The 25,654-nt window shown below is 42.0% G+C and overlaps 1 protein-coding gene across 7 annotated transcripts in view; it reads right to left on the reverse strand.

The window, feature by feature from the left end:
- tmem231 (transmembrane protein 231) overlaps positions 1-25,654 on the reverse strand; it is a 77,500-nt gene that overhangs the window by 35,757 nt on the left and 16,089 nt on the right. For 6 of the 7 annotated variants that reach the window (XR_011086929.1, XM_049724600.2, XM_049724599.2 and 3 more), the window contains one exon: positions 13,657-13,800. The exons of the other annotated variant lie outside the window; for it this stretch is intronic. Coding sequence is in view for 5 of the 6 variants with exons in the window: in XM_049724600.2 (XP_049580557.1) it covers positions 13,657-13,800 (144 nt within the window). In the remaining variant the exon portion in view is untranslated. The remainder of the gene's footprint in view (positions 1-13,656; positions 13,801-25,654) is intronic. 7 annotated transcript variants of the gene reach the window in all.

Genomic DNA, 25,654 nt, shown 5'->3' on the forward strand with positions numbered 1-25,654 from the left:
ACCACCTCCTCGAGATTTACCCGTGCTGGCGTGGTTTCTGTCCGCGCGGAAAGTTGTAAACCCATCCAGTTTAATGGCGCTGTCCGGAACGTTGTTGTGAAGCCACGTCTCTGTGAGGATGATCGCGTTGCATTCTCTCACCTTTCGTTCTGTAGTTAAGTCCAGCTTGAGATAGTTTATTTTCCAACGACCGCACGTTTGAAAGGAGAATAGATGGAAGTGCTGTTTTGTGAGGGTTTCTCTTCAGTCGGTGTGTGATGCCGGCTCGGGAACCTCGCCTTCTCCTCCGGCGTGTGCTCAGACTCCACCGCCGCTTCAGCTGCTTCCAGTGTTGGCTGGTGGGGGAGGGGGAGCCCGCTGCCTCGGAGGTTCCTTTGTCTCGGGACATTATTCCAAGACCGCGAAGAGTTTCGCGATCCATGGCAAAGTTAACTCCGGATATATCCTTTGTGCAGTTGTTGCTTCTAAGTCCCAATAGTGTACTTCTGTCGTATGCGATTCTCGGAGACGATTTGGACGGTACATTTAACACAAAACACACATTTTTATCGGGAGCCGGCTTGGCCGCAGCCTCACAGGGCGCCGCCATCTTGGCTCATCTTGCGAGGTTCGACCTCTGAATTTTGTTCGACAACCGAAGCAAAAAATCTCAAATTTTTCGTTCGAATTACGATTTGTTCCAGAACCGGGGACGTTCGAAAACCGAGGTTTGACTGTATTTAAAAGTACAATAGAGTGCATAAAATTAAAATTATAAAAGTTTTGTGCGGATGCGTTCGCGCTGGGCCGCGGGGGCGCGTCAGTCGGCCAGCACACAATTCATTTAAGGTGTGCTTGTTGCTTTAAGAGATAGGATGCCCTGCGTACGCATTTGTCTCGAGCCCACAATTCAAAGGAAAGTGAAGAGTGCGACAGTGTGCAATCTTTCAGATGTCAAGTATGTGACACATTTTATCTTAGTACAAAATACTTTTTCCAGCATATTAAACCCCACTTGAAAAAACATGAAACCGTAGAATGTGCTTTTAACGTCTGTGATTTCAAGACAAACATATATGGGACTTATGCAACACACAGAAGTAGAAAGTCCAATTCATGGAAAGACTTCAAGACAGATGTGATAGCTAAGCATCCTGTTGTTACTGAGAATACTGAGAATTTCATGTTGGAATTGCATGGTCACATGGATAGTTCTGTATTGGCCCGAATATAAGACGGTGTTTTTTGCATTGAAATAAGACTGAAAAAGTGGGGGTCGTCTTACATACGGGGTCTAGACATTAAACCCATTCACAACGCTAGGCCAAAGCGAACCCCTGTCACGAAGAATAAAAATAAAAATAGCGGTAGCACAAAGAAGAAAAATGAAAAATAGCGGTAAGAAAGAAAAGAGAAGAAAATAAGAAAAGAGAACAAAAAATGGAGAAACTGTTAGAAAGGTTCCTATGTTGATGTTAAAATGTTGGATAGTTACGTCACCGCGCCTTAAGTCTCACGTGAGTTACCTCAGCTTATCGCGGTTGTTGGAGCTTGTGAGCAGCGGTAAGTTAAAAGTTGCTGGTATCGACTGAGTGTTGCTGTGATCGTGTGCGTCTTTGACACAAAGTGAATATATACATTGTGTTGTTACTACTGTCTACTGTTGTGCCATTGTGTGTCTGATCGCGGTTTGTTTCGTGTGTGCGCCGTTTGATTGATAGCTTCGGCGCGCTCCTTTAAGTTTTCCTCGCATCGTACGAGTAGCTGTTACACAGCTCTATGTCTCGATGTTGTCTCGATGACTCTGTTTGGTGTGTTGCCAAGAGTATTTCATTCATGGTTATTTAGTATAGTGGAAACGTGATGTTCAGTCAGTTATGTGATGTGTGCCGTCGTGTTGTGTGACGTCAGAAGTTGAGCGTTAACTTAAGTGCTGTATTTCTGTCTGTTGCAGAACCACAAACACCCTACACCAGTGACGTCCGGTAAGGTTCATGACCGGGGAGGCATTGATGTCACCCCCCCGGTAAAATTTGTCCAGCACCTAACCGTGTCACAAAAAAGGTTGGGGAATGCTGCTCTAGTGTGGCTTATTCATTATTTCATTTGAACTATTTTAATTAAAATCTCATATAAGCAGTCTTCACACATAAAAACACTCAAAAAAGCACATGGAATCAAAAACTTGTTTTCGATCGTGCGCACCACTCCGTTTGAAAAGTCATGCTCCTAAGTCCCGTTGTCCGAATCAAACCTTTTAACTCCGGAGTTGCTCTTCCTTTACTGATGACCTCCTGCTTCGACCGAAAATCCATCGTTAAGAATGGTTCAAAATGATACAAAATTATTTAAATTAAAAGGAAAATGACTTTATAATAAAAACAATTGAATTTGTTTTTCCCCTTTTCATGATGGCAGGGGAGGCGTGGCCTCAGGCTTCCCAACAGAAACGTAGCGACAATCTACAGAAAAGTGGGTCGAAGACCGGCCAGATTAACAGGCTGCTGAGGATAAGTTATGATGCAAACTTCAAGATGATGGTGATAAATGAGGCTTCAAACAATTGCAAAGTGGGTGTGAAATATGGTGTCACAGAGTGTAATGTTTGGAGATGGAGAGCTCAAAAAGATCACCTAAAAAATGCTCACAATTAGAGAAAAGCTTTCCATGGTCCTCAGAGCGGCTGCTTTCAAGAGCTCAACAGGATCATATGTTTCAGATGTACTGTAATTATTTTCTGTATAAAAATTAAATTTGGTGTTCAAAAAGTCTTTTTTCAAATTTGACTGTTGAAAAAGAGGGGGTCGTCTTATAATCAGGGTCAACCTGGTGATCCTGAAAGAGGGATCCTTCCATCTGTGGTCCCTTCTCAAGGTTTCTCATTTTCCCCTGGTAGGGGTTTTTGAGTTTTTCCTTGCACTTTTGGGAGCTTAAGATTAGGGGATGCTTTGAGAATAATTGTCAATTTTTGTCTATGTGAAGCCCTTTGAGACTGTTTGTGATTTAGGGCTATACAAATAAACTTGACTTGACTTGACTTGGGTCGTCTTATATTCGGGCTAATAGAGCACCTTAGATTTGGGTTGTAGAAGGTATACTTCAGGTGAAATAGTAAAACATTTTGGTTCTTTCTTGTAAAAATTGGAAAGCATCTACAATGTCTCTGGCAGATCTGTTGATGACTTTGTGGAACAGCTTCAGTTTATGTGCACATCATCCACTGAGTACATTCCAAAATTAGGGAGTGATATTTTTACAAACCGGATTCGGTTGAAGTTGGGAAATTGTGTAAAATGTAAATAAAAACAAAATACAACGATTTGAAAATCCTTCTCAACCCATATTCAATTGAATACACCAAAGAGACAACATATTTAATGTTCAAACTGATAAACTTAATTGTTTTTTGTCAACTAATAATTAACTTAGAATTTCATGGCTGCAACACGTCCAGTAGAAGCTGGGAAAGGTGGCAACAAATATTGAGAAAGCTGAGAAAAGCTCATCAAACACCTATTTGGAACATCCCACATGTGATCAGGGTAGTTGGGAACAGGTGGGTACCAATAATTGGGTATAAAAGGAGCCTCCCCAAACATGCTCAGTCATTCACAAGCAAGGATGGGGCCAGGTTCACCACTTTGTCCACAACTGCGTGAGAAAATAGTTGAACAGTTTAAGAACAACATTTCTCAAAGCAAAATTGCAAGGAATTTAGGGATTTCAACATCTACGGTCCATAATGTCATCAAAAGGTTAAGAGAATCTGGTGAAATCATTGCACGTAAGGGCCACGGCCGGAAACCAAGACTGAATGACCGTGACATTCGATCCCTCAGATGATCCCTTCACACGCTACATACAATAATCACACACACAATAAAAGGGACCACAATAATAATCACACACAATAATCACAATAAACCGACATGAGTGCTAAAGGATATCACCAAATGGGCTCAGGAAAACTTCAGAAAACCACTGTCAGTAAATACAGTTAGTCACTACATCAGTAAGTGCGGGTTAAAACTCCACCATGCAAAGCAAAAGCCGTTTATGAACAACATCCAGACATGCCGCCGGGTTCTCTGGGCCCGAGCTCATGTAAAATGGACTGATGCACAATGGAAAACTGTTCTGTGGGCTGATGAATCCACTTTTCAAATTGCTTTTGGAAACAATGGACGTCGTGTCCTCGGGACCAAAGAGAAAGCGGAACATCCGGACTGTTATCAACGCAAAGTTCAAAAGCCAGCATCTGCGATGGTATGGGGGTGCATTAGTTCCCAATGCATTGGTGACTTATATTTCTGTGAAGGCAACATAAATGCTGAAAAGTACATACAGATTTTGTAGCAACATATGCTGCCATCCAAGCAACATCTTTTTCATGGACGCCACTGTTTATTTCAGCAAGATAATGCCAAGCCACATTCTGCACGTGTTACAACAGCGTGGCTTCGAAGTAAAAGAGTCCAGGTTCTCCCCTGGCCCGCTTGCAGTTCAGACCTGTCTCCCATTGAAAATGTGTGGCGCATTACGAAGCGTAAATTACGACGGGGAAGACCCCAGATTGTTGAACAACTGAAGCGGTTCATCAAGCACGAATGGGAAAGAATTCCACATGAGAAGCTAAGAGAATTAGTCTCCTTTCTTCCAAAACGTTTATTGAGTGTTATTAAAAGGAAAGGTGATGTAACGAAGTGGTAAACATGCCCTCTCCCAACTTCTACTGCACGTGTTGCAGCCATGAAATTCTAAGTTAATTTTTATTTGAAAAATAAAATAAAGTTTATGAGTTTGAGCATTAAATGTTGGCTTTGGAGTGTATTCAATTGAATATAGATTGAAAAGGATTTTCAAATCATTGTATTTTGTTTTTATTTACATTTTACACAATTTTCCAACTTCAACCGAACCCGGTTTCCACAAAGAATAACTATGCTAATGATGACGCTATCTTCAGTGACTCGGTTGACAAACTCTGTCACTCCAATCTTTTTACTGCAGCTTTGGGTACTGCCCAGTGTTCCTTCTAAGCTGCGCAGCTGCGCAATTGCGCACTGGTCACGCAATTGCGCAGCTGTGCAATTGTGCACTGGTCGCACAGTCTCTGCGCACAAGAAACTCCATGCTGCACGCAAAATAAAATTTTGCATAAACTGACCGATTAATATCTAATGTTAGACGTAATCTAATCTAATTAAGTGGACGAATTATTTTTTTTTCTGTGGCTTTTTGTAGTGTAAATCAGTAATTGATAGGTGTCCAGCCAATGATATGATATGGTTCACGTACGCTACATAGCCAATCATAGGCTTGACAGTGCCTGAACATGTGTCCCGCCCATCCGTGCCGTGCAGGTTAGCTAGCGAACGTCGGTGTGGCGGAGTCAAGCAATGCAACTGCTAAATTAGCTAATCATGGCGAAACGAATGAGCAGCGACACATCCACTCACCAAGCCAAAATGTATAAGAGATGTGGCAGTTCTTTTAATATTGAATGGCTGCCGGAGTGTGTGCAAGTACAAGAGGAAACGGTGAAACTGGGTGAGATTTTCTTTTTCGAATGAGAAAGGTCTCCTCTGCACAACATGCAGTGAAGCCAAAGTGGCGGACGAGTTTACGGACAGTAAAATATGGAAGGAATGGAAGTTGGACTACTTCAAGCGTCACATTCAGCAGAAATGTCATTTGAAAGCTGTTGGAATTGAACAAGGATTCAAGATGGGACAGGGGATCGGTACATTATTAAGAGAGAGTGCAAAAGACCGACAGAAAACGAATGAGGTGTCACACAAAACAAAATCCAACCCCGAGGAATTTAAAGTTCTCATTGCCAATATATTAAATAATTAATTAATTAATTAATTTACTTAAATTAATTAAATTAATTAATCTGGTGTTGCACACAGTGGTCCACAGTGTGCACAGGGAGCTTGTGTGTTTTCACAGACACTTGAAAAATTAGAGAGAACACTGGTACTGCCGGTCCCTTTTCTTCTAAAGAAAAGGGGCAAAGTATTATAAGCACAACTTAAGTGTAATTGAGCCAGTAGAGTATATTTTGGATCCAGAGGAGAATTGCAGCTTTCAGTACGTGCCTGTTCTTTTAGCTATTGTTGAAAAAGGAAGAGATTGTAAACAGTTTATGGACTAAACATTGAGACTACTCACAGTTGGCATCTTTCCGTGATGGTAAATATTTCAAGCTAAATGAATTACATGCTGGCGGCTCGGTGGCGCACTGGGTAGCACGTCCGCCTCACAGTCAGGAGGGTGCGGGTTCGATTCCACCTCCGGCCCTCCCTGTGTGGAGTTTGCATGTTCTCCCCGGGCCCGCGTGGGTTTTCTCCGGGCACTCCGGTTTCCTCCCACATTCCAAAAACATGCTTGGTAGGCCGATTGAAGACTCCAAATTGTCCCTAGGTGTGAGTGTGTGTGCGATTGGTTGTCTGTCTCTGTGTGCCCTGCGATTGGCTGGCAACCAGTTCAGGGTGTCCCCCGCCTACTGCCCGATGACGGCTGGGATAGGCTCCAGCACGCCCGCGATCCCCGTGGGGACTAAGCGGTTCAGAAAATGGATGGATGAATTACATGCTAATGAGGAGTTTAGTATTTCACTTATACTGTATGTAGATTATTTTGAATTCTGCAATCGTCTTGGAACATCACGGAAAAAAAATCACAGCAGTTTACTGGGTACTAGCCAATGCACCACCTGAACTGAGATCACAGTTAACATCCATGTATTTAGCTCTTCTTTGTAAAGCAAAGAATATAAAAAAAAAATGTGGCTCTGAAACTGTTCCTGTTCGTGTTCGCTTCGCTTGAGTTCAATGTGGTATTTTTGTCAAACGCTGTATGTTCGCTTCGCTTGAGTTCAATATGGTATTTTCGTCAAACGCGCATGAGGTGAAATCCCGCAAAGGAGGAGGGGCAAACCCATTCGAAGATACAATTATTGGCAATTTCGCTCTCAAAATGGCAGGGAAAAAATGCACAGCTAAACGTGGCCCATTTAAAACCGAGAAGCCGTGTGCTCATGTGTCTGATGTGGCTCTGTGCGATAACAGTAAAAAATGTGGCTTAGTCTCTGACTGGTTTGCCACCCCTGGCCTAGAGCATTTTCTATTCGGGCTCCAGAGCTTTGGAATGCCCTACCAATGGATATTAGAACTGCTACCTCATTAGAAACGTAAAAACATATATGTCGCTCCGGAGTACAAGTCGCATTTTGGGGGAAATTTATTCGACAAAATCCAACACCAAGAACAGACATGAACAAGCAACAGGCTAAACGATAGGTATGCTAACGTGACAAACACAGACGAAGAGCTGAGAACGGGCCTGACGTAACATTTAGAGTTATTCAAATAACTATTACATAAATAGCACGTTTATAAAACCATCTGTGTCACTCCAATTCATTAAATCCATCAATCGTCCTTTATGGAAACGATGCCGCGTATGCGTCATGCCGCTGATGTCTAAATATTCCACAGACCCATATAACGATATATAAGGTATATATCAAATAACTATCACAAACAATATTATCAAACCATCTGTCACTCCAAATCATTAAATTTATCGATCAAATTCCTCGTCCTTTGTCGACAACGCCGCGCGTGCGCCCTGACGTCAGCCTCGTCGTTATTCCACAGATCTTGTATATAACTATATTATAGCATTAACAAAGTACAAGGAAAGACGTGGGTTTGGTAAACGTCTCTTTATTTAACAAAACAAGAGTTCAACGAGCCAACAAGTACTGAACTGTAACGATAAAAATATATACAAGTTGCTATACGAAATAAAATACATCAAATAACTATAACAAATAGTTCACCACCACATGGCCCCAAGCACCGGCGCCAACTTCCAGGTGTGTGGCGGCGTGGACGTCCGTCCCCAGAGGTGGCACTTCCTGTCGCGTCTTTTCCCCAGCCGTTCCACTATGTGTCGGTTGTCTTGGTTTCTGTCTGTGTGCTCGCCCCTCCCCTCCTGTGTGCCCATGATCAGTTTGATTATTCCCACCTGCCTCTTGTTACCTGTCGTGTATATAAGTCCTGTCTGACCCTCACCCCTCGTCGGATCATTGTTGTTGTTCTGTCAGTGTCACTCTGTCTTTTTGTTTCACCTCTCTGTTCAGTTTCTGTTGTTGGTTTTGTTAGTGAGTCATGTCAGTTTACCGAGTCTGTATTTTGAGTTCCGCCAATAAACCCTGGTCCAAGCTGCACTAAGTCGCCCTGTTCCATCCGTTCCTGACACTTCCAGCCACCGAGGTGGAAGAGAGTCCCATAGAATAGGACCGGGCGTGCGCAAAAGCCATGTCCGAGTCCCATTCACCGTCCCCGGACAGCCACCCGGCCGAGCGCCGGCCCACGACTTCCATCCACGGAGGTGAAAGAGAGCTCCGTAGAGTAGGACCAGGCGTGCGTAAAAGCTATGTCCGAGCCCTATCCACCGTCCCTGGACAGCCACCCGGCCGAGCGCCGGCCCCCGACTTCAATCCACAGAGGTGAAAGAAAGCTCAATAGAGTAGGACCGGGCATGCGTAAAAGCCATAATAGTTTTTCAAACCTTCTGTGTCACTCCAAATCATTAAATCCTTCAAACTCTTCGTCCTCCGTGTCACTTACAAAGCCTCTAATGATGCCGGCAGGACGTGGGGCCCTTCGTCATCCCATGATCGAATCTTTGTCGTTTATGTAAACAACCGCCGCGCTGCGCCACTGACATGACGTCACTACAGCCTGCTTTGACTGCACCGATTGGAGAGTTTTTGAAGCTGCAAATTCAGACTTGCATGAACTCACTGACACTGTCACATCATACATCAGTTTTTGTGAGGATCTGTGTGTGCAGACTAAGACCTTCTGCACGTACAACAACGACAAACCTTGGTTTACACCGAACCTTAGGAGGCTGCGCAAAGTCAAGGAGGCCTACAGGAGCGGCGACCGGGACCTGTTCAAGCAGACCAGAAACACACTGAACCGAGAGGTCAGGAAAGCCAGGAGGTGTTACGGGGAGAGCCTGGAGAAACACCTCTCTGCCAATCCTGATCCCTCAACAGTGTGGAAAGGCCTGCAGAGCATCACAGGCTTCAAGAAACGAAGCCAGAAACGTCCTGTGGAGAGCCCAAGGCTCGCTAACCAGCTAAACAGGTTCTACTGCAGGTTTGACCGGTCCTCCCACACAACGGGACCTCCTGCAGCACAATCCACATACTCACCTCCCCCCACAACTGCTCTGTCCACACCTCCATCACCGTGGTCACCGACTCTCTCTCTTGCAGAGGCCGCGCCCGCACTACAGATCCGCGAGGAGGAAGTGCGCCAGATGTTCCGGAGACAAAAGATCAGGAAGGCACCGGGCCCAGACGGCGTGTCACCTTCCTGCTTGAAAGTCTGCGCTGAGCAGCTGGCGCCCACCTTTGCACGGATCTTCAACCGTTCCCTGGAGCTGTGTGAGGTGCCCTCGTGCTTCAAGAGCTCCACCATTGTTCCAGTGGCCAAGAAGCCCGCCATCACAGGTCTGAATGACTATAGACCTGTTGCACTGACATCTGTGGTCATGAAATCTTTCGAGAGGTTAGTGCTGAATCACCTGAAGGATGTCACGGGCCCCCTGCTGGACCCCCTCCAGTTTGCCTACCGGGCAAACAGGTCGGTGGATGATGCGGTCAACATGGGACTGCACTACATCCTGCAACACCTGGACACCCCAGGAAAGTACGCCAGGATCCTGTTTGTGGACTTCAGCTCGGCGTTCAACACCATCGCTCCTGACATCCTCCAACAGAAGCTCATCCAGCTCGCCGTGCCTGCCTCCACCTGTCAGTGGATCACCAGCTTCCTGACCAACAGGAGACAGCGTGTGAGGCTGGGGAGCATCACATCTGACACCCTGACCACCAATACTGGAGCCCCTCAGGGGTGCGTCCTCTCCCCACTGCTCTTCTCCCTCTACACCAACGATTTCTCCGCAAGTGACTCTTCTGTGAAGCTCCTGAAGTATGCAGACGACACCACTCTCATCGGACTGATCCAGAACGGTGATGAGACTGCGTACAGACAGGAGGTGGAGCGGCTGGTTCACTGGTGCAGCCAAAACCACCTGGACCTGAACCCGCTCAAGACCGTGGAGATGACAGTGGACTTCAGGCGAGGCCCTTCACCACTTTCACCCCTCACTATCCGTAGTAATGCTATTCTCTCATCAGACACCTTCAAGTTCCTGGGAACCACAATCTCCCGGGACCTGAAATGGACCGGCCACATAGACTCTGTCCGGAAGAAGGCCCATCAGAGGCTGTACTTCCTGAGACAGATCAAGAAGTTCAACCTGCCGCGGGAGCTGCTGAAGACCTTCTACACTGCCATCATCCAGTCTGTCCTCTGCACCTCCATCACTGTCTGGACAAGCACAGACTGCAACGGACAATAAGGACTGCAGAAAAGATAATTGGAATCAACCTCCCATCTATCCAAGACTTGTACCTGTCCAGGACCAGGAAACGTGCAAGTAACATCTCAACAGACCCTTCGCACCCAGGTTGCAGCCTGTTTGAACTACTCCCCTCCGGACGCCGTTATAGAACTCTGTACACTAAAACCAGCAGACACAGAGACAGCTTCTTCCCCCAGGCTGTCGCTCTGATGAACTCACACCACTCTTAGAGTCTCAGAGTCACTACTGTGCAATAACATCCCGCTTTCCACACTTTTTTTATCTACACTGTTTGTACTATGTGTACTCTCTGCATCCATTGCAGCCTGGTCATCCTAGAAGAGGGACCCTCCCATCTGTGGTCTCTTCTCAAGGTTTCTCATTTCCCCTAGCTGGAGTTTTGAGTCTTTCCTTGCCCTCTTGGGAGTTTAAGATCAGTTTAAGATCAGGGGATGTTTGAGAATATCTTTCGTTTTTCACATGTCGTGAGTGTTGTTGTTAGTCACCTAAATGTTGAACAGAGGCTGTGATTTACCGAAGTCAAATTCCTTGTTTGGCACGCTCAAACATGGCGAATAAAAAACTCTTGAATCTTGAATGAGGCCTTCAAAGCGAAACTTGGTCCAGATTCAGAGCGAGCAAAACCAATTATTAAGCCAGCAAATTTTCCCACATAGCTAAGTTGGCTAAACGCTATCTTGGAGTCCCAGCAACACCTGTTGCTTGTGAGACGGTTTTCTCTTCTGCAGTTAATAATAATAATACATACAATTTGTATAGCGCTTTTCAAAGACCCAAAGACGCTTACAGGGAAACAAAGGTGAGGACATACATAGAGAGAGACAATAGCATAAAGTTGGGAACAGGACACTGGTTATGGGTAGGGGAGATTGTAGGCTTGTGAAAAAAGGTACGTTTTTAGACGGGACTTAAATATGGGGAGTGAGGGTGAGTGGCAGACAGATTGTGGGATAGAGTTCCAGAGTCGGGGTGCTGTGCAGGAGAAGGCTCTGTCACCAAAAGATTTGAGTTTGGTTTTTGGGACTGTCAGACGAGAAATAGTGGAGGATCGGAGGGGACGGGTGGGGCGGTAGGGGATAAGGAAGTTGGATAGGTGAGGGGGAGCCGGGTGGTGAAGGGCTTTGAAGGTGAGGAGGAGTATCTTGAAGATGATGCGCTGTTTGATGGGGAGCCAGTGAAGCAAGTGGAGAATGGGGGTGATGTATTCGCAGGACCCGGTGTGGGTAAGGAGGCGGGCAGCAGAGTTTTGGACTAGTTGAAGTCTATGGAGTGAGTGAAAAGTGATGCCAGTGAGAAGGGAGTTGCAGTAGTCAAGCCGAGATGAGATGAAGGCATGGATGAGGGATTCAGCGGCAGGGAGAGAGAGGCATGGTCGGATTTTGGCGATGCGGCGAAGGTGGAAGTAGGGGGGCTTGACAACAGAACTGACATGAGGGTGGAAGGACAGGGTAGGGTAGAAAATAACGCCGAGGTTAGAAGTACTTTATTAATGAGGACTGATCTAAAGAGATGTTATTATAACATATAATTGAATCACGTACATGTTCTTGATATTGCAATAAAATCAAGACATTTTGTCTGGAAGAGTTGGTATGGTGATCTGTTACACCCCTACACCCATCATTCACGTTGACTGGGAAGATCAGCACAACATTGTTGTTAGTTGTTCACTTAGTGCACTTAAATGTTGTACTGAGGCTGTGATCAACCGGAGTCAAATTCCTTGTTTGGCATGCACAAACATTGGCCAATGAAGCTGATTCTGATCATTTTAAATGCAGTGCAATGTTTTAAACAAAGAAACTGATGATAGTTTAAGTGTGCTTTTATACAACACAAACAGCCATCCATCGAATACCGTATTGGTCCGAATATAAGACGACCCTGATTATAAGACGACCCCCTCTTTTTCAAGACTCAAATATGAAAAAACACTTTTTGAACACCAAATTTAATTTTTATACAGAAAATGATTACATCTGAAACGAATGATTATAACAATATATTCAGGAGAAAAAGCATGATATTTTGCCTCATTCAAATCAGGCAAAAACTGTATCACATCTTAAGATCTGAACACTTAAATATGTAAACTAAAGTGCAATCACATTTGTAAATTAATGGCTTCTGGTTTTTGAAATTTTAAATAAACCAATCTACTGTGATAAAACAACAAAATTGCAATAACCGCTTCAACTATCAAAGTGAAGTCTAACTGTAGTCTTGAAACAAATTTGAATAAGGAAAAACATTGCAATAAAATAATACAAATTGCTACCGCTATTGTTGGGGAGCCTGAGGATGGTTATGCTCTTTTCGCCCCCAGGTGTCGGTCAGAACACAGGAGGGAAGATGTGGTTTAGTTTTAATTGCTTTACTGAATTACTGGCAAAAAAGTAACAGGCACTATGGCTCATGGGGGCATACAGGCAAACTGGCAAAAGGGTACAGTTTGGTCGGAAGGATGTGAGGCCAAGTGTGTGTAGTGTACATGGGTGAGTCTTTGGGTGTGTGAATGTGATTCTTGTGTGTGTGATTATTGTGTGTGTGTGTGTTTGTGTGTGTGTGTGTGTGTGTGTGTGTGTGTGTGTGTGCGTGTGTGCGGTTCTGCAACAGACAGAAATACAGCACGTAAGTCAACGCTCAACTTCTGACGTCACACAACACTAGTAGACGGCACACATTACATAACTAACTGCGCGTAACGGTTCCGCTATACTAAATAACCATAAATGAAATACTCTCGGCAACACACCAAACATAAGTCATCGAAACAACAAAATACATTTGCTGGCGACCGTTAGTCGCCATGCCGCTGCGTGACGGTGTGTACGCTGCTTGTACGATGCGAGGCAAACTTAAAGGAGCGTGCCGGAGCTGTCAATCAAACTGCGCGCACACGAAGCAAACCGCGATCAGACAAACGGCACAACAGTGGACAGTAATAACAATGAAATGTATATACTCACTTTGTGTCAAAGACGCACACGATCACAGCAACATACTCAGTCGATCCCAGCAACCTTTAACTTACCGCTGCGCACAAGTGAATGGGTATAATGTCTAGACCACGAATGTAAGACGATCCCCACTTTTATAGTCTTATTTCAATGCAAAAAACATCGTCTTATATTTGGGCTAATACGGTACATTATTAAAAATATGCATTTTTGTGAGAAAGTCCGTAAAAACACTCACGTTGTAAATGTTGAACAGGCCACGGTGAGACAAAGGTGTTCTTTGCTGCAGTCTCAGATCGCCACTAATGAACAGCTTTGCTCCAGAAACAGAAGAGGAATGCTGCACGTAGGCCAGGCTCTGCATCACCACTGTTGACTTGGTCTAACAAACACACATAGAAAATCATTTGTTTGGCTCATGTCTCTCTAGGGGGGTATTCCAGAAAGCAAGTTCAACATACTCTGAGTCTATCCCTGAACTCTGAGTTGACTTACTCTGAGATGGGAGACTGAGTATTCGGTTCCAGAACAACTTATCTGAGTTAGTTCAATCAACTCTGAGTATGTTAACCTTGAGTTACACACGTGCACAACCACTATAAAAAGCCATCATCAATGGAGCCCTGATACCACGAGTCACCATGACAACTGAGGAAAAACAGATTACCTTATTTTATCACAATAGAGTTGGAGGTCCTCATGCAAGCCTATGGCGAACGTATTTTTCGCCGCAAATTTAATACGGCTGCAGCAGCGAAGGAGAGAGAGACGTCATGGGAGGAAATTGCTGCCCGATGTGCAAGTTTGAATGAACTATTTAATTGATGTAACATCTAACCATAAGATCGTAGCATAGCTTATAGTTATGAATTTAAGTAGGAATGAAATCTGATTTTCATTTAGGTGCAATCCAACAGGAGAAAAAAGGACTTGGAAGCAGCTCAAAATGAAACAAAAACAGTCAAAAAGGTAAGGCATGTTTTGCTAGGCTGTGATTGCACCTCGCTTTGATTTCAATTTAATTTTAAATGGACGTGCTATTAAACAAAGTAAATATTAATTTAAACTAAAATATTAATTCAGTGACTACTTCAAATAATTTAAACCCCAAACAAAGTGTTTTCCAACGTGCTCTCAGTTAATTCTACACTTCATGGATTAACACTTGACACAAATCAGACAATGTGATTTTCCGTCTCTCATAGTTGAAGTGTACTGACGAGTGACAGAGGTTAAGATGGTGTTGGATTTGGCCTAGACCAGGGGTCTCAAAGTCCAGTCGGGGGCCGCATTCCTACATGTTTTCCAAGTTTCCCTCGTTAAACACACCTGATTCAATTATCAGGCTGCTGCAGAACGTGAGGATGAACTGATCATTTGAATCAGGTGTGTTTAACAAGGGAAACTTGGAAAACATGTAGGAATGCGGCCCCCGAGGACTGGACTTTGAGACCCCTGGCCTAGACAATTGGCTTAAATGAAATTCTAAATTTCGCCAGAAGATGGTGACAAAAGCTTGACATGAGAGACCTGGAGAAGGGGGCCGGAGTTAAGATAGGTTAATAGTTAGTTTTTCCAAATTAATAATTCATAATAATAACAATTTTACCAGAGATGGTGCTAATGTTAAATTGACCTGATAATCGATCAGTAGTCACAACTGTTAACTGATTAGAAGGACATATTCTGGATAAAACATGGACACACAACTTTGGATGATTTTATATTATTTATGCTTTGACATATTATATTGAAACTGCTTGAATATTTTAATCTGCTCACGAGAAAAGCCCATGATCATTGTTAAGAGATGAGAATGTGTTAACCACAAGTAGAGAAGCTGAAATACACTTACCGTAATTTTCGGACTATAAGTCGCGGTTTTTTTCATAGTTTGGGTGGGGGGGCGACTTATATGTGAATTTTTTCGCAAATTTTCAAAATTCAAAAATCCGTGATGTAGTGAAACCGCGATAAACGAACCGCGATGTAGCAAGGGATTACTGTCATTTGACCTGCAAGTGACGTCAGCAGCGTGGCGGTTGTTTACATAAGGACAAAGGATTCTATCACGGGATGACGAAGGGCCCAACGTTTGAAGGATTTAATGATTTGGAGTGACACAAGGTTTGAAAAACGTATTTATGTTATAGTTATTTGATATATCTTATTTTGTGTAGCAACTTCTATATGTTTTTATCGTTACAGTTCAGTAGTTGTTGGCTCGTTGAACTCTTGTTTTGTTAAATAAAGAGCCGTTTACCAAACCCACGTGTTTCCTGGTACTTTGTTAACGCTACAATATAGTTGTATACTAGATCTGTGCGGTGCGCACGCGGCGTTGTTGACATAAAGGACGAGGAATTTAATCGATGGATTTAATGATTAGGAGTGACAGATGGTTTGATATTGTTTTTATATGATAGTTATTTGAAATATACTTTATATATCGTTAGATGGGTCTGTGGAATAATTAGAAATGCAACTTACGAGTCCGACGTCAGCGGCGCATATGTGGCGCATTGTTTACATAAAGGACGATCGATGGATTTAATGAATTGGAGTGACACAAATGCTTTGATAAACGTGTTATTTATGTAATACTTATTTGAATAACTCTGAATATTACTCAGGCCCGTTCTCAGCTCCTCGTTTGTGTATATGTCATGTTAGCATACCGTATCGTTTAGCCTGTTGTTGCTGGTTCATGTCTGTGTTTGGTGTTGGATTTTGACAAATAAATTTGCCCCAAAAGTGCGACTTATACTCCGGTGCGACTTATATATGTTTTTTTTCACTGTATTGTGCATTTTATGGCTGGTGCGACTTATAGTCCGGAAGTAATTGACAGTGAGCGGGAGTTTCGCCGGGTTGTAACTGTAACTGCCGCTGTTGTGTGTATTTCAGTAAATGTATTATTTTAACAACAAGTCGGTGAGCGGAGAGCAGATCTATTCCCTCAGGAACAAAAACGAACTTTTGACAGCTAGCAGGCAACTCGTCATCGCTTCAAGCAAACAAACGCAAAGTAAGCTAACCTCCTAGACTAGCACGTCCCAAACATGGGTCCGAAGAAGGCATCAACGGCTCCCCTCTATTCGGTGGAGGAGGTCGAAGATATTAAAAAGGCGTTGGACTTCCTCACTGAAGAAGTCTCGGCTGTCAGGCTGGAGCAGAAAGCTATCCTTAAGCTGGTTGAGGAGGTTAAAGCTCTCCGCATCCAGAATGAGGAAAATGAAAAGAAAATCACCTTCCTGGAAAGCAGGGTTGCTGACCTGGAGCAAGACACCAGAATGAACGATGTGATCATCTCCGGAGTAAACATCAAACCCCGATCATACGCCCGGGCATTGGCCGCTGGCGAGGGAGGTGAGCCCGGTGAACTGGATGTTAGCTCCACAGAGCAACAGGTGGCTACCTTCCTGCAGTCCAAGGGGATACAACTGGACTGCGACATCATCGAAGCTTGCCACCCTCTGCCCAAGAGGAGCCCCAGAGACAAATCCACTGTCATCATGCGGTTTGTCAACAAAAAAAATAAGATTGCATTATTAAAACAAGGAAGAAAGCTGAGAGGAACCGACATCTACATCAATGAGCACCTGACCAAGCGCAATGCTGATATTGCCAAAAAAGCACGCTACCTGAGGAAGCAGAAAAATATTCAACATACCTGGACTACAAACTGTAAAATATTTATCAAGCTCAATGGAACACCGGAGGAAGCAAAAGTGCTGATGGTAAGAAGTATCGAGGCGCTGAATAGATACCAATGATCATCATACAGGACTGTAAGGTAAACTCTACTCACAACCATGACACACACCGAAAGAAGTCAAGCATCGACACTTGAAGACAACAGTAACATAACTCAGAGGATTAGTGAACACGACAAACTGGAACTCCAATCATTTCAATACACTGACCACAGTTCACTGGATATGGAACATGATATAGACCCGGATAACAACTTCTTCAACTCAATCAACAATAACTGCAGTTACTATACTGATGAAGAATTTAATAGAATCAATGAAGATAGCAAACTGTCTGATACATATTAACAGTAGGAGTCTGTAGGCCAACTTTACAAACATTAAGGATTATCTTCATCAGTTTACTCGCCCATTCAACATTATTGCAATAACGGAAACATGGATCAACACAGTAAAAGGGGCGGACTTTGAGCTGGAGGGATATGACTTTATACACATAGATCGACAAAACAAAGGTGGAGGAGGAGTTGCGATCTATGTGGAAAAGACATTAGACGTCAGGGTGATACAGGACATGTCAATGGTAAGTAACAACATATCGGAATGCATAACAATTGAAATACTCAAAGAAAAAAAGACAAATATAATCATTAGCTGTATATATCGGACACCAGGTTCTAGCATTGAACTGTTCACAGAATGGATGGAGGTGTTTTCAAAAATCAGTTGCAAAACAATTTTCATCTGTGGAGACTGCAACATTGATTTACTCGATCCAAACAAGCACAAACTGACCGAAGACTTTAACACAATATATAGCATGAACTTGTATCCAAAAATCACTAGACCAACCAGAATAACTTCTCACTGTGCTACTCTTATTGATAATATATTCACAAATGACATTTTAAACAACACAATAAGTGGGTTATTAGTCAGCGACATCAGTGACCATTTGCCAGTTTTTATGGTTTTTGATGACAACTATAAAATTACTCAACCGGCCAAAAAACAGGAATATAGAAGAATTAAAACAGAAGAAACAATAAATGAATTTAAAAATGGTTTAATGTCACAAAACTGGGATACTATATACAATGAAAATAACATTAACTGTGCATATGAGGAATTCTTAAAATTTTTCAAAAGGTTATATGAAAAATACTGTCCTGTAAAAGTAAATACTAGGAAACTAAAATATGTAGATCATCCCTGGATCACAAAGGGCTTACAAAATGCCTGTAAAAAGAAAGATACACTTTACAGAGAATTTATAAGACAGAGAACTAAAGAGTCAGAAAATAAATACAAACAATATAAGAATAAACTAACTAATATTAAGAGTAGCTAGAAAAGAATACTACAGTAAAATATTAAATAATAAAAATAACAAAGAAATATGGAATATAATGAATACTGTAATAAAAAATGGCTCTAAAAAAATTAATTATCCTAAATATTTTATTATCAATAACACTGAGAAGCATGATATGCAAGAAGTGGGTAATAACTTTTATAAATTCTTTGTAAGTGTGGGACCTGATCTGGCCAAACAAATCCCAGATTCAGTGACATCTGAGGAGCATAATAGTTTAATAGATAGAAATCTGAGCTCAATGTTCCTCAAAGCAGCGGATGAGAAGGAAATTGTAAAGATAGTCTCCCAATGCACAAACAAGACATCCAAAGACTGCGATGATATTGATATGACTACTGTAAAACGAGTGATTGAGGGGATTTCTAAACCATTAACATACATCTATAACCTATCATTTCAGACCGGTATATTTCCAGATAAAATGAAAATAGCAAAAATCATACCTTTGTATAAAACTGGGAACAAACACCACTTCACAAACTACAGATTGCGAGAGATGTGAGTCACCCGGCTCACTCTTTGTTTGACCTTCTGCCCTCTGGGAAGAGGTACAGGAGCCTGCACTCCCGCACCACCAGACTCGCCAACAGCTTCTTTCTCCAGGCTGTTAGGACCCTGAACTCGCTACCCCCTTCTGCGTAGCGTGCGGCGCTGTTGCGCTTTTTTTGGAATGTCTGCAGTACGCGCACTTGCTCCTTTTTTTGCTCCTCTTATTTATTTATTTATTTATTTATTTATTTATTTATTTATTTATTTATTTATTGTGTTATTTATTCATTATTTATTCAGCACGCTGTTGTTATACTTGTTTACTTGTTTGTCTGTTGTGGGCCATGTCTTGTCACCGTGGGATAGGGGGGAACGAAATTTCGGTTTCTTTGTGTGTCTTTGGCATGTGGAGAAATTGATAATAAAGCTGACTTTGACTTTGACTACAGACCTGTATTATTACTATCACAATTTTCTAAAATACTGGAAAAACTTTTCAATAACCGACTGGAGAAATTCATAGATAAATATAATTTACTCACTGAAAGTCAATATGGATTTAGATCCAAAAGAGCAACATCACTGGGACTAATTGACACAGTGGAGGAAATTACTAACGCAATAGACCTAAAACAATATACAGTTGGGATATTCATAGATCTAAGAAAGGCATTTGACACATTAAATCATGAAATATTATTCAATAAATTACATCGGTATGGCATCAGGGGGAAACCATTAGAGTGGACCAAGAGCTATTTAACAAAAAGGAAGCAGTTTGTGAAGTTGGGTGACACTTGTTCAATGTGTTTGGATATTATTTGTGGCGTCCCTCGGGGATCAGTGTTGGGCCCTAAACTTTTTATATTATATATAAATGATATATGCAAGGTATCACATATTTTGAAGATGGTTTTGTTTGCAGATGACACAAATATTTTTTGTTCTGGTAGTGATTTATACACCTTAGCAAGACTAATAAATAATGAATTAAGCAAATTAAAGGTATGATTGGACAGCAATAGATTATCCTTAAACCTAAGCAAAACAAGAGTAATACTTTCTGGTAATCACAGAACTAATTTGAAACTAGAGATAAACCTGGATGGGGTTAGTATTGAAAGAGTGAATGAGATTAAATTTTTAGGGGTGACAATAGATGATAAGATCTGTTGGAAATCACAAGTTAAACATGTACAAACTAAAATCTCAAGATGCATCGCAGTATTGAATAGAGCAAAACAGGCTCTGGATCATAAATCACTCCGCATCCTTTATAATACACTAGTTCGTCCATATTTCATGTATTGTGTAGACATTTGGGGTAATAATTACATAAGCACAATATATCCACTTATTATTTTACAAAAAAAAGCAATACGGATCATTCATGGGGCAGGATACGGGAATCACACAAATTCATTATTCTTAGAGTCAAAACTTATCAAATTCAAAGATATAGTGGAATTCCGGACAGCACAAATACTTTACAAAGCAAATAATAATCTGTTGCCAACTAATATTCAGAATCTTTTCACTGGAAGGGAAGGGGGTTATAATTTAAGGGGGCCATTTAATTACAGGATAAGGAAGGCGCGCACAACAAAAAAAACATTCTGTATTTCAATTTGTGGAGTTAAGTTATGGAATACTTTGGAGGAAACGCTCAGGGAATGTTCAAACATCTATCAGTTTAAAAAAAGATATAAAGAAGAAATTATTTTTACAAGGTACAGAAATGAGGGTGTACGAGTATCAGGGGGTGCTTAGTAATTATTGATTTACGTTTCTTTGTTGGTTTTGTTTGTCTTTGTTTCGTCATGCTGTTATTTTGTTTATTTTTATCATTCAGGTATCTTTCTGTTGTATTTAAGGTATGTATGTATGTTAAATGTCTGTGTGTGAGATATATGTATTTATTAATATTGTGTAGGTACATGTTTAGTGTCTAGCGATCAGCAGGTGGGAGATGATTTAGTAATTTAGTATTTTGTTGGAATAACTGAGGCAAAATGATTTATAGCTGGGTATTTGGGATTATTAAAAGGGGGTGGGATTAAATAAATTATACTTCTTCCCACTCCTTTTCAGGCATGTGAATGTGATTTATGGTTTCTTTGTGGTTATATCTTTATTTCTACTTTTTTAGTTTGCGTGTATGTATGTGTGCATATGTATATATGGGTATATGTATATTTTATAGGTATATATAGGTATATGTATGTATGTATGTATGTATGTATGTATGTCTGTATGTGTATACATGTATTGTATTTTGTCACGTCTTTTCATTGTGTACAGTAATCATATTTGTCATGTCTTTTCATTGTGTACAGTAATCATATTTTTTCTTTCTTTCACATGTTTGAAATAAACGAAACGAACAGTCCGGTGCGATTTACGGTATTATATTTTGTTTGTCATAAGGTATTCTGTGCACAAAAGATGATTAGTTGTTGAATTAATTTGAGAACATGTTGTTATAGGTTGTAATGTTAACAAAGGTTAAACATGAATTTAGCAATAATGTGTCATTTCAACATAAATGTGGCAATGATGTGTCACTTACACATGAATGACAATTTAGTAGAGAGGGGAGGGAGTGCTTTTTGATGGAACATGAGTGAAAGCAGGCCGCGGCAGATGTCACGCTGACACGAGGCGACAGACGTCGCACGCCAAATTAAGCGTCGGAAAATTAGGGAGTCGATGAAGCATCTCTGAGAAAGCGTTGCTTCCGTGAGAACAGAGTAGCATCCATGAGAATCAGGATGAGAATCTCTGGGAACATGAAAGCATCTCTGGGAAGATGGACATCTTCCGGAAGACAAGGCACGTTGCACAAGCAGGTGGATGCCTCAGTCTATTTTTAAAATAGTCATGGGAAGAGGACTGAGCCCAAATCTGTATAAAAAGGTGATCCAACAGAGGGCGAGGCTTCTTTAGGTCCAAAGGGACGCGATGCTGTCCGACTGCGCTAAACGTCCTTTATAAAAAGATAGATTTTTCATTCTTACTTATTAACCCAGGGTCTGTTAGAATGAATTTATACTATCTTCAATTTGGACTTATTCAAAGTTTGAGCTTTGGAAAGGAGAAGAGAAAAGGGCAAGCATAGAGAAAAAGAATGCCAATTTAGGACGGCGCTTCTCTTCTCTGTGGCCACTTAGATTTTTATAGAGATTTTGGAATTAGCTGACCTGATCACTCACTTGTTCCATCAAATAGCCATTTATTTTTTAAGATATATATATCCTCTTTTCATACACTTTTTGAGCTTTACAATTGAGAGAACTTTGAGAACAGACAATATAGAAGACATGAGTTTGGTGAGTGAATTCAATCTTGTTTGTAAGAATAATTGTTAGAAAAATTGTATATATATATATGTTATCATGCGTTCTCTAATGAGTACTTATTCACAATATTACTGTTCAGTATGCTTGCTGCTTTGCCTTGCTTATTCTTATCTTGTACAACAGAACAGAAGGATTACGGCTGGGTCAGGGGCGAGATGACGGTTGTGTCAAACAAGATGCTGCTGACAGCTCAGCGTCCACCAGAACAGATCGTGAAAACAACACGTCAAACAATGCGTCATGAATCTTCTGATCTTCCTTAAAGAACGTCACTTTCTCTTTTTATCTCTCGGAATATCGCTTAAACTGTTTTGCTGATATAGCCATATCTGCACGCAACACTTTGTGCGTTACTTTTTGTTTCTTACGAGACGAAGCCACAATCTCTTCCCCCCCCCCCCCCCCCCTTAAGGGCTAATCGTCTCACACTGTGGGTAGGGCAATAAAAAGAGCGAGGAGTGTAAAACAGATTTTTAGTGTAGTCGGATTGCTGTAAGTCTGATTGCACTCCTCGCGAGAAAAGACTCAATATTCTGCCTCACTTGTTTTTTGTCTGCTGATCCTTTTCTCTTATTCAGATATTCAGTTAGCACTTTGAACCTAACAGATTTTTGGGGGCTCGTTCCGGGGTCTCAATAGACCTATTTCGGGATTCCAGCTGACTTTTCGACCCAGGACAAGTCCTTGGCCAAGGCATATAGAGGAAACCCTTTTCACGGGGCTGACTCGATCAGTCGGCTGGACGCCGGAGTGGTTGACGAGATCATCCGAGGAGAAGGCCCAGCGGACTGTGAGTACGGATCTTGATTCTGTTAAAAGTAATGAAAGTGCAGTGACAAGAGGTCACTTAAAACCTTGACAATTCTAGACCCTATCAAGTGCAATTAGAAACAGTTAAATTCTGCATGGGATGGTGGAGTCCCCTGACGTAAAAGTCAGTTAAATTCCACGGGAGGGCGGACTCCTCTGTTTTCTAAAAAGTACAGGTAATTTGGAGCAGTTAAATTCCACTGAGGTGTCGTGGGGCCTCCTAACTTAACCTTCCTAATGTGTTAGCTTTCTGCTGCCATCTGTGGTGTTTTTCTTAACTCTTGTTTAGCTGGTTTGGCTCCCTTATCCATGAAAAGATAGGTTTTATATCTACTTCAAGAAAAAGGCAAAATAAGTTTTCTTACACAATAGGAAGGTTAAAGAGTTTGTTAAAATCCACGGGAGGGTGGACTCCCCTGCTTGCCTGTGAGACGATAAAAGTGCGCATTGTGTGTGTGTGTATGGTTTGACTGAGAGTGACCTCATTTGAGCTCTCCTCTATGTAAACAACACAGGATTGTAAACAGTGGCTTTGTGTGGATGAAAGCAAGGACTCTCTGCTTCCTCCGGGAAGGTGAAAAGAGACTCGCCACACATCGAACATTTAACCACTGTCCTGTGAATAAAGTTGGCTTTAGGACACTGTAGGTGCCATTCGAATTGCCAACTCCGAAATTTAGAAAATAAACCATGGGAAAATCAAATAGCAAACAAAAGCCGCTACCCAGACATGAATTAAAATGCAAAGATTGGAAATTGATGGAAGAGGTCGACCCCGAAAATGTAAAATATCTTGACAAATGGATAACCGATTACAAATTTGATGGTCAGCTGAAAACGAATTCATTGAATAACCTAAAGCAATCAATTGATGCTAAATGTGGCGTAAAGAAGAATAAAGACGGATATTATCTAATAGTACAATGGGAATTGGAAGCTGAGAAGAGAAAATGTGGGCAAATGAGAGGAAAATTGAAAGATAAGGAAGACGAAGAAAAGATAAAAAAGAACTTGCTGTTGCACAGGCAGGAAGATGATGAGACAGTGTCAGGGCGGGCTCGCTTGAAGGCCGAGGCTGACAATGCGATGAATGAGGATGAGAAAAATGATCAAATTATAAAGACGGAGATTGCAGCACGCCAAAGCGAACCAATTTTTCCGTCTCTGTACCCCAAATTACCAAACACAGATCATCCTCCTGAGTATAGTGATTCTACTCGTGGTATGTTGACGCGGAGCCGTGCTAAGTTGGGTCCCTCGGCTGACGCATACCCGATGATTGAAGTGGCCAATCCTCATGATGATGGAGGACCCACCATTTTAGTATACAGAACATGGACCCAAGCTGATATAAAATCAGCAATTGAGGGCATAGCGTTGCCCACTGAAGATGTTGATCTATACTGTATCGACATGAAACAACTCATTGCTTGCTATAATTTGAGAGGCGATGAAGTACAACAGGCTTTCATGGCATCTTTAACCAAACATTGGGCAAGCGTTAAAGGCACCTGGAATCCCTTTGATTCCCGGGGCCGTCCATTGGAATGTAACGGGGTGCCATTACAAACAGAAATTGACCAACTATTGGGCAGGATAAAAATAAAATTCGAACGTAGAGCAAATTACACAGACATTGGCCGAACCAAACAAAAAGAAGATGAGTTGTTTGAAGACTTTAGACACAGACTAGAAAGAGTGTTCAAAGCCAATAGTGGCTTGGAGCATGGAACTGATGTTTATGACCAACAACTCAAAAATGCTCTACATGCAAATTCGCGACCAGCAATCCAAAACTGGATCACTAAACATATGATCACTTTCCCGACATCTACCTTGCCACAGTTCATTGATCATGCTATACACGCCGAAAAAGTTGTCAATTCAAAAAGAGCAAAAGAGAAAGGGAAAACAGGCACCATTTTTTTGGTCAATGGAGAGCAGTCTGAAATGTTCTATCAAAATAAGACCTTCGAACCACGCCTAAGGGGGCGTGGTCGTAACAAATTTCGTGGCAAAGGTAGCGGCGGGTATAGTCGTGATTCTCCCAATTATAAAACAAATGACCAGCCCGCCTCAGGTCAGTCAAAACGATACAACACTGAACCTCCTATTTGCTGGTCATGTGGAAAAAAAGGCCATATAGCAAGAAACTGCCCAGGCAAGGGCGAGAGTAAACCTCCCTTATGACTAGCCGACAGTCAAACTACAGTTGAAACAACTGCCTGGCCAACAGCTCCCCCTGTTGATGTAGATTTGAACATTCAAGATTTGTTGATGAACAATATTGAGAAGCCAGTGATAACTCTAATGGTAAACGGGACTCCAATAACTTTTTTGTGTGACTCAGGGGCATGTGTGACCACATGTCGTGACATACCTCCAGATGTGCAAAAAAGCGGTAAAACTTTTTGGGTGAGAGCAGCAAATGGGCTGGCAACCCCAGTTCCCCAGTCTCAACCAGTTTGGATACGGGACCCAGAA

Source organism: Syngnathus scovelli, chromosome 6, assembly GCF_024217435.2.
Source record: "Syngnathus scovelli strain Florida chromosome 6, RoL_Ssco_1.2, whole genome shotgun sequence".
NCBI lineage: Eukaryota > Metazoa > Chordata > Actinopteri > Syngnathiformes > Syngnathidae > Syngnathus > Syngnathus scovelli.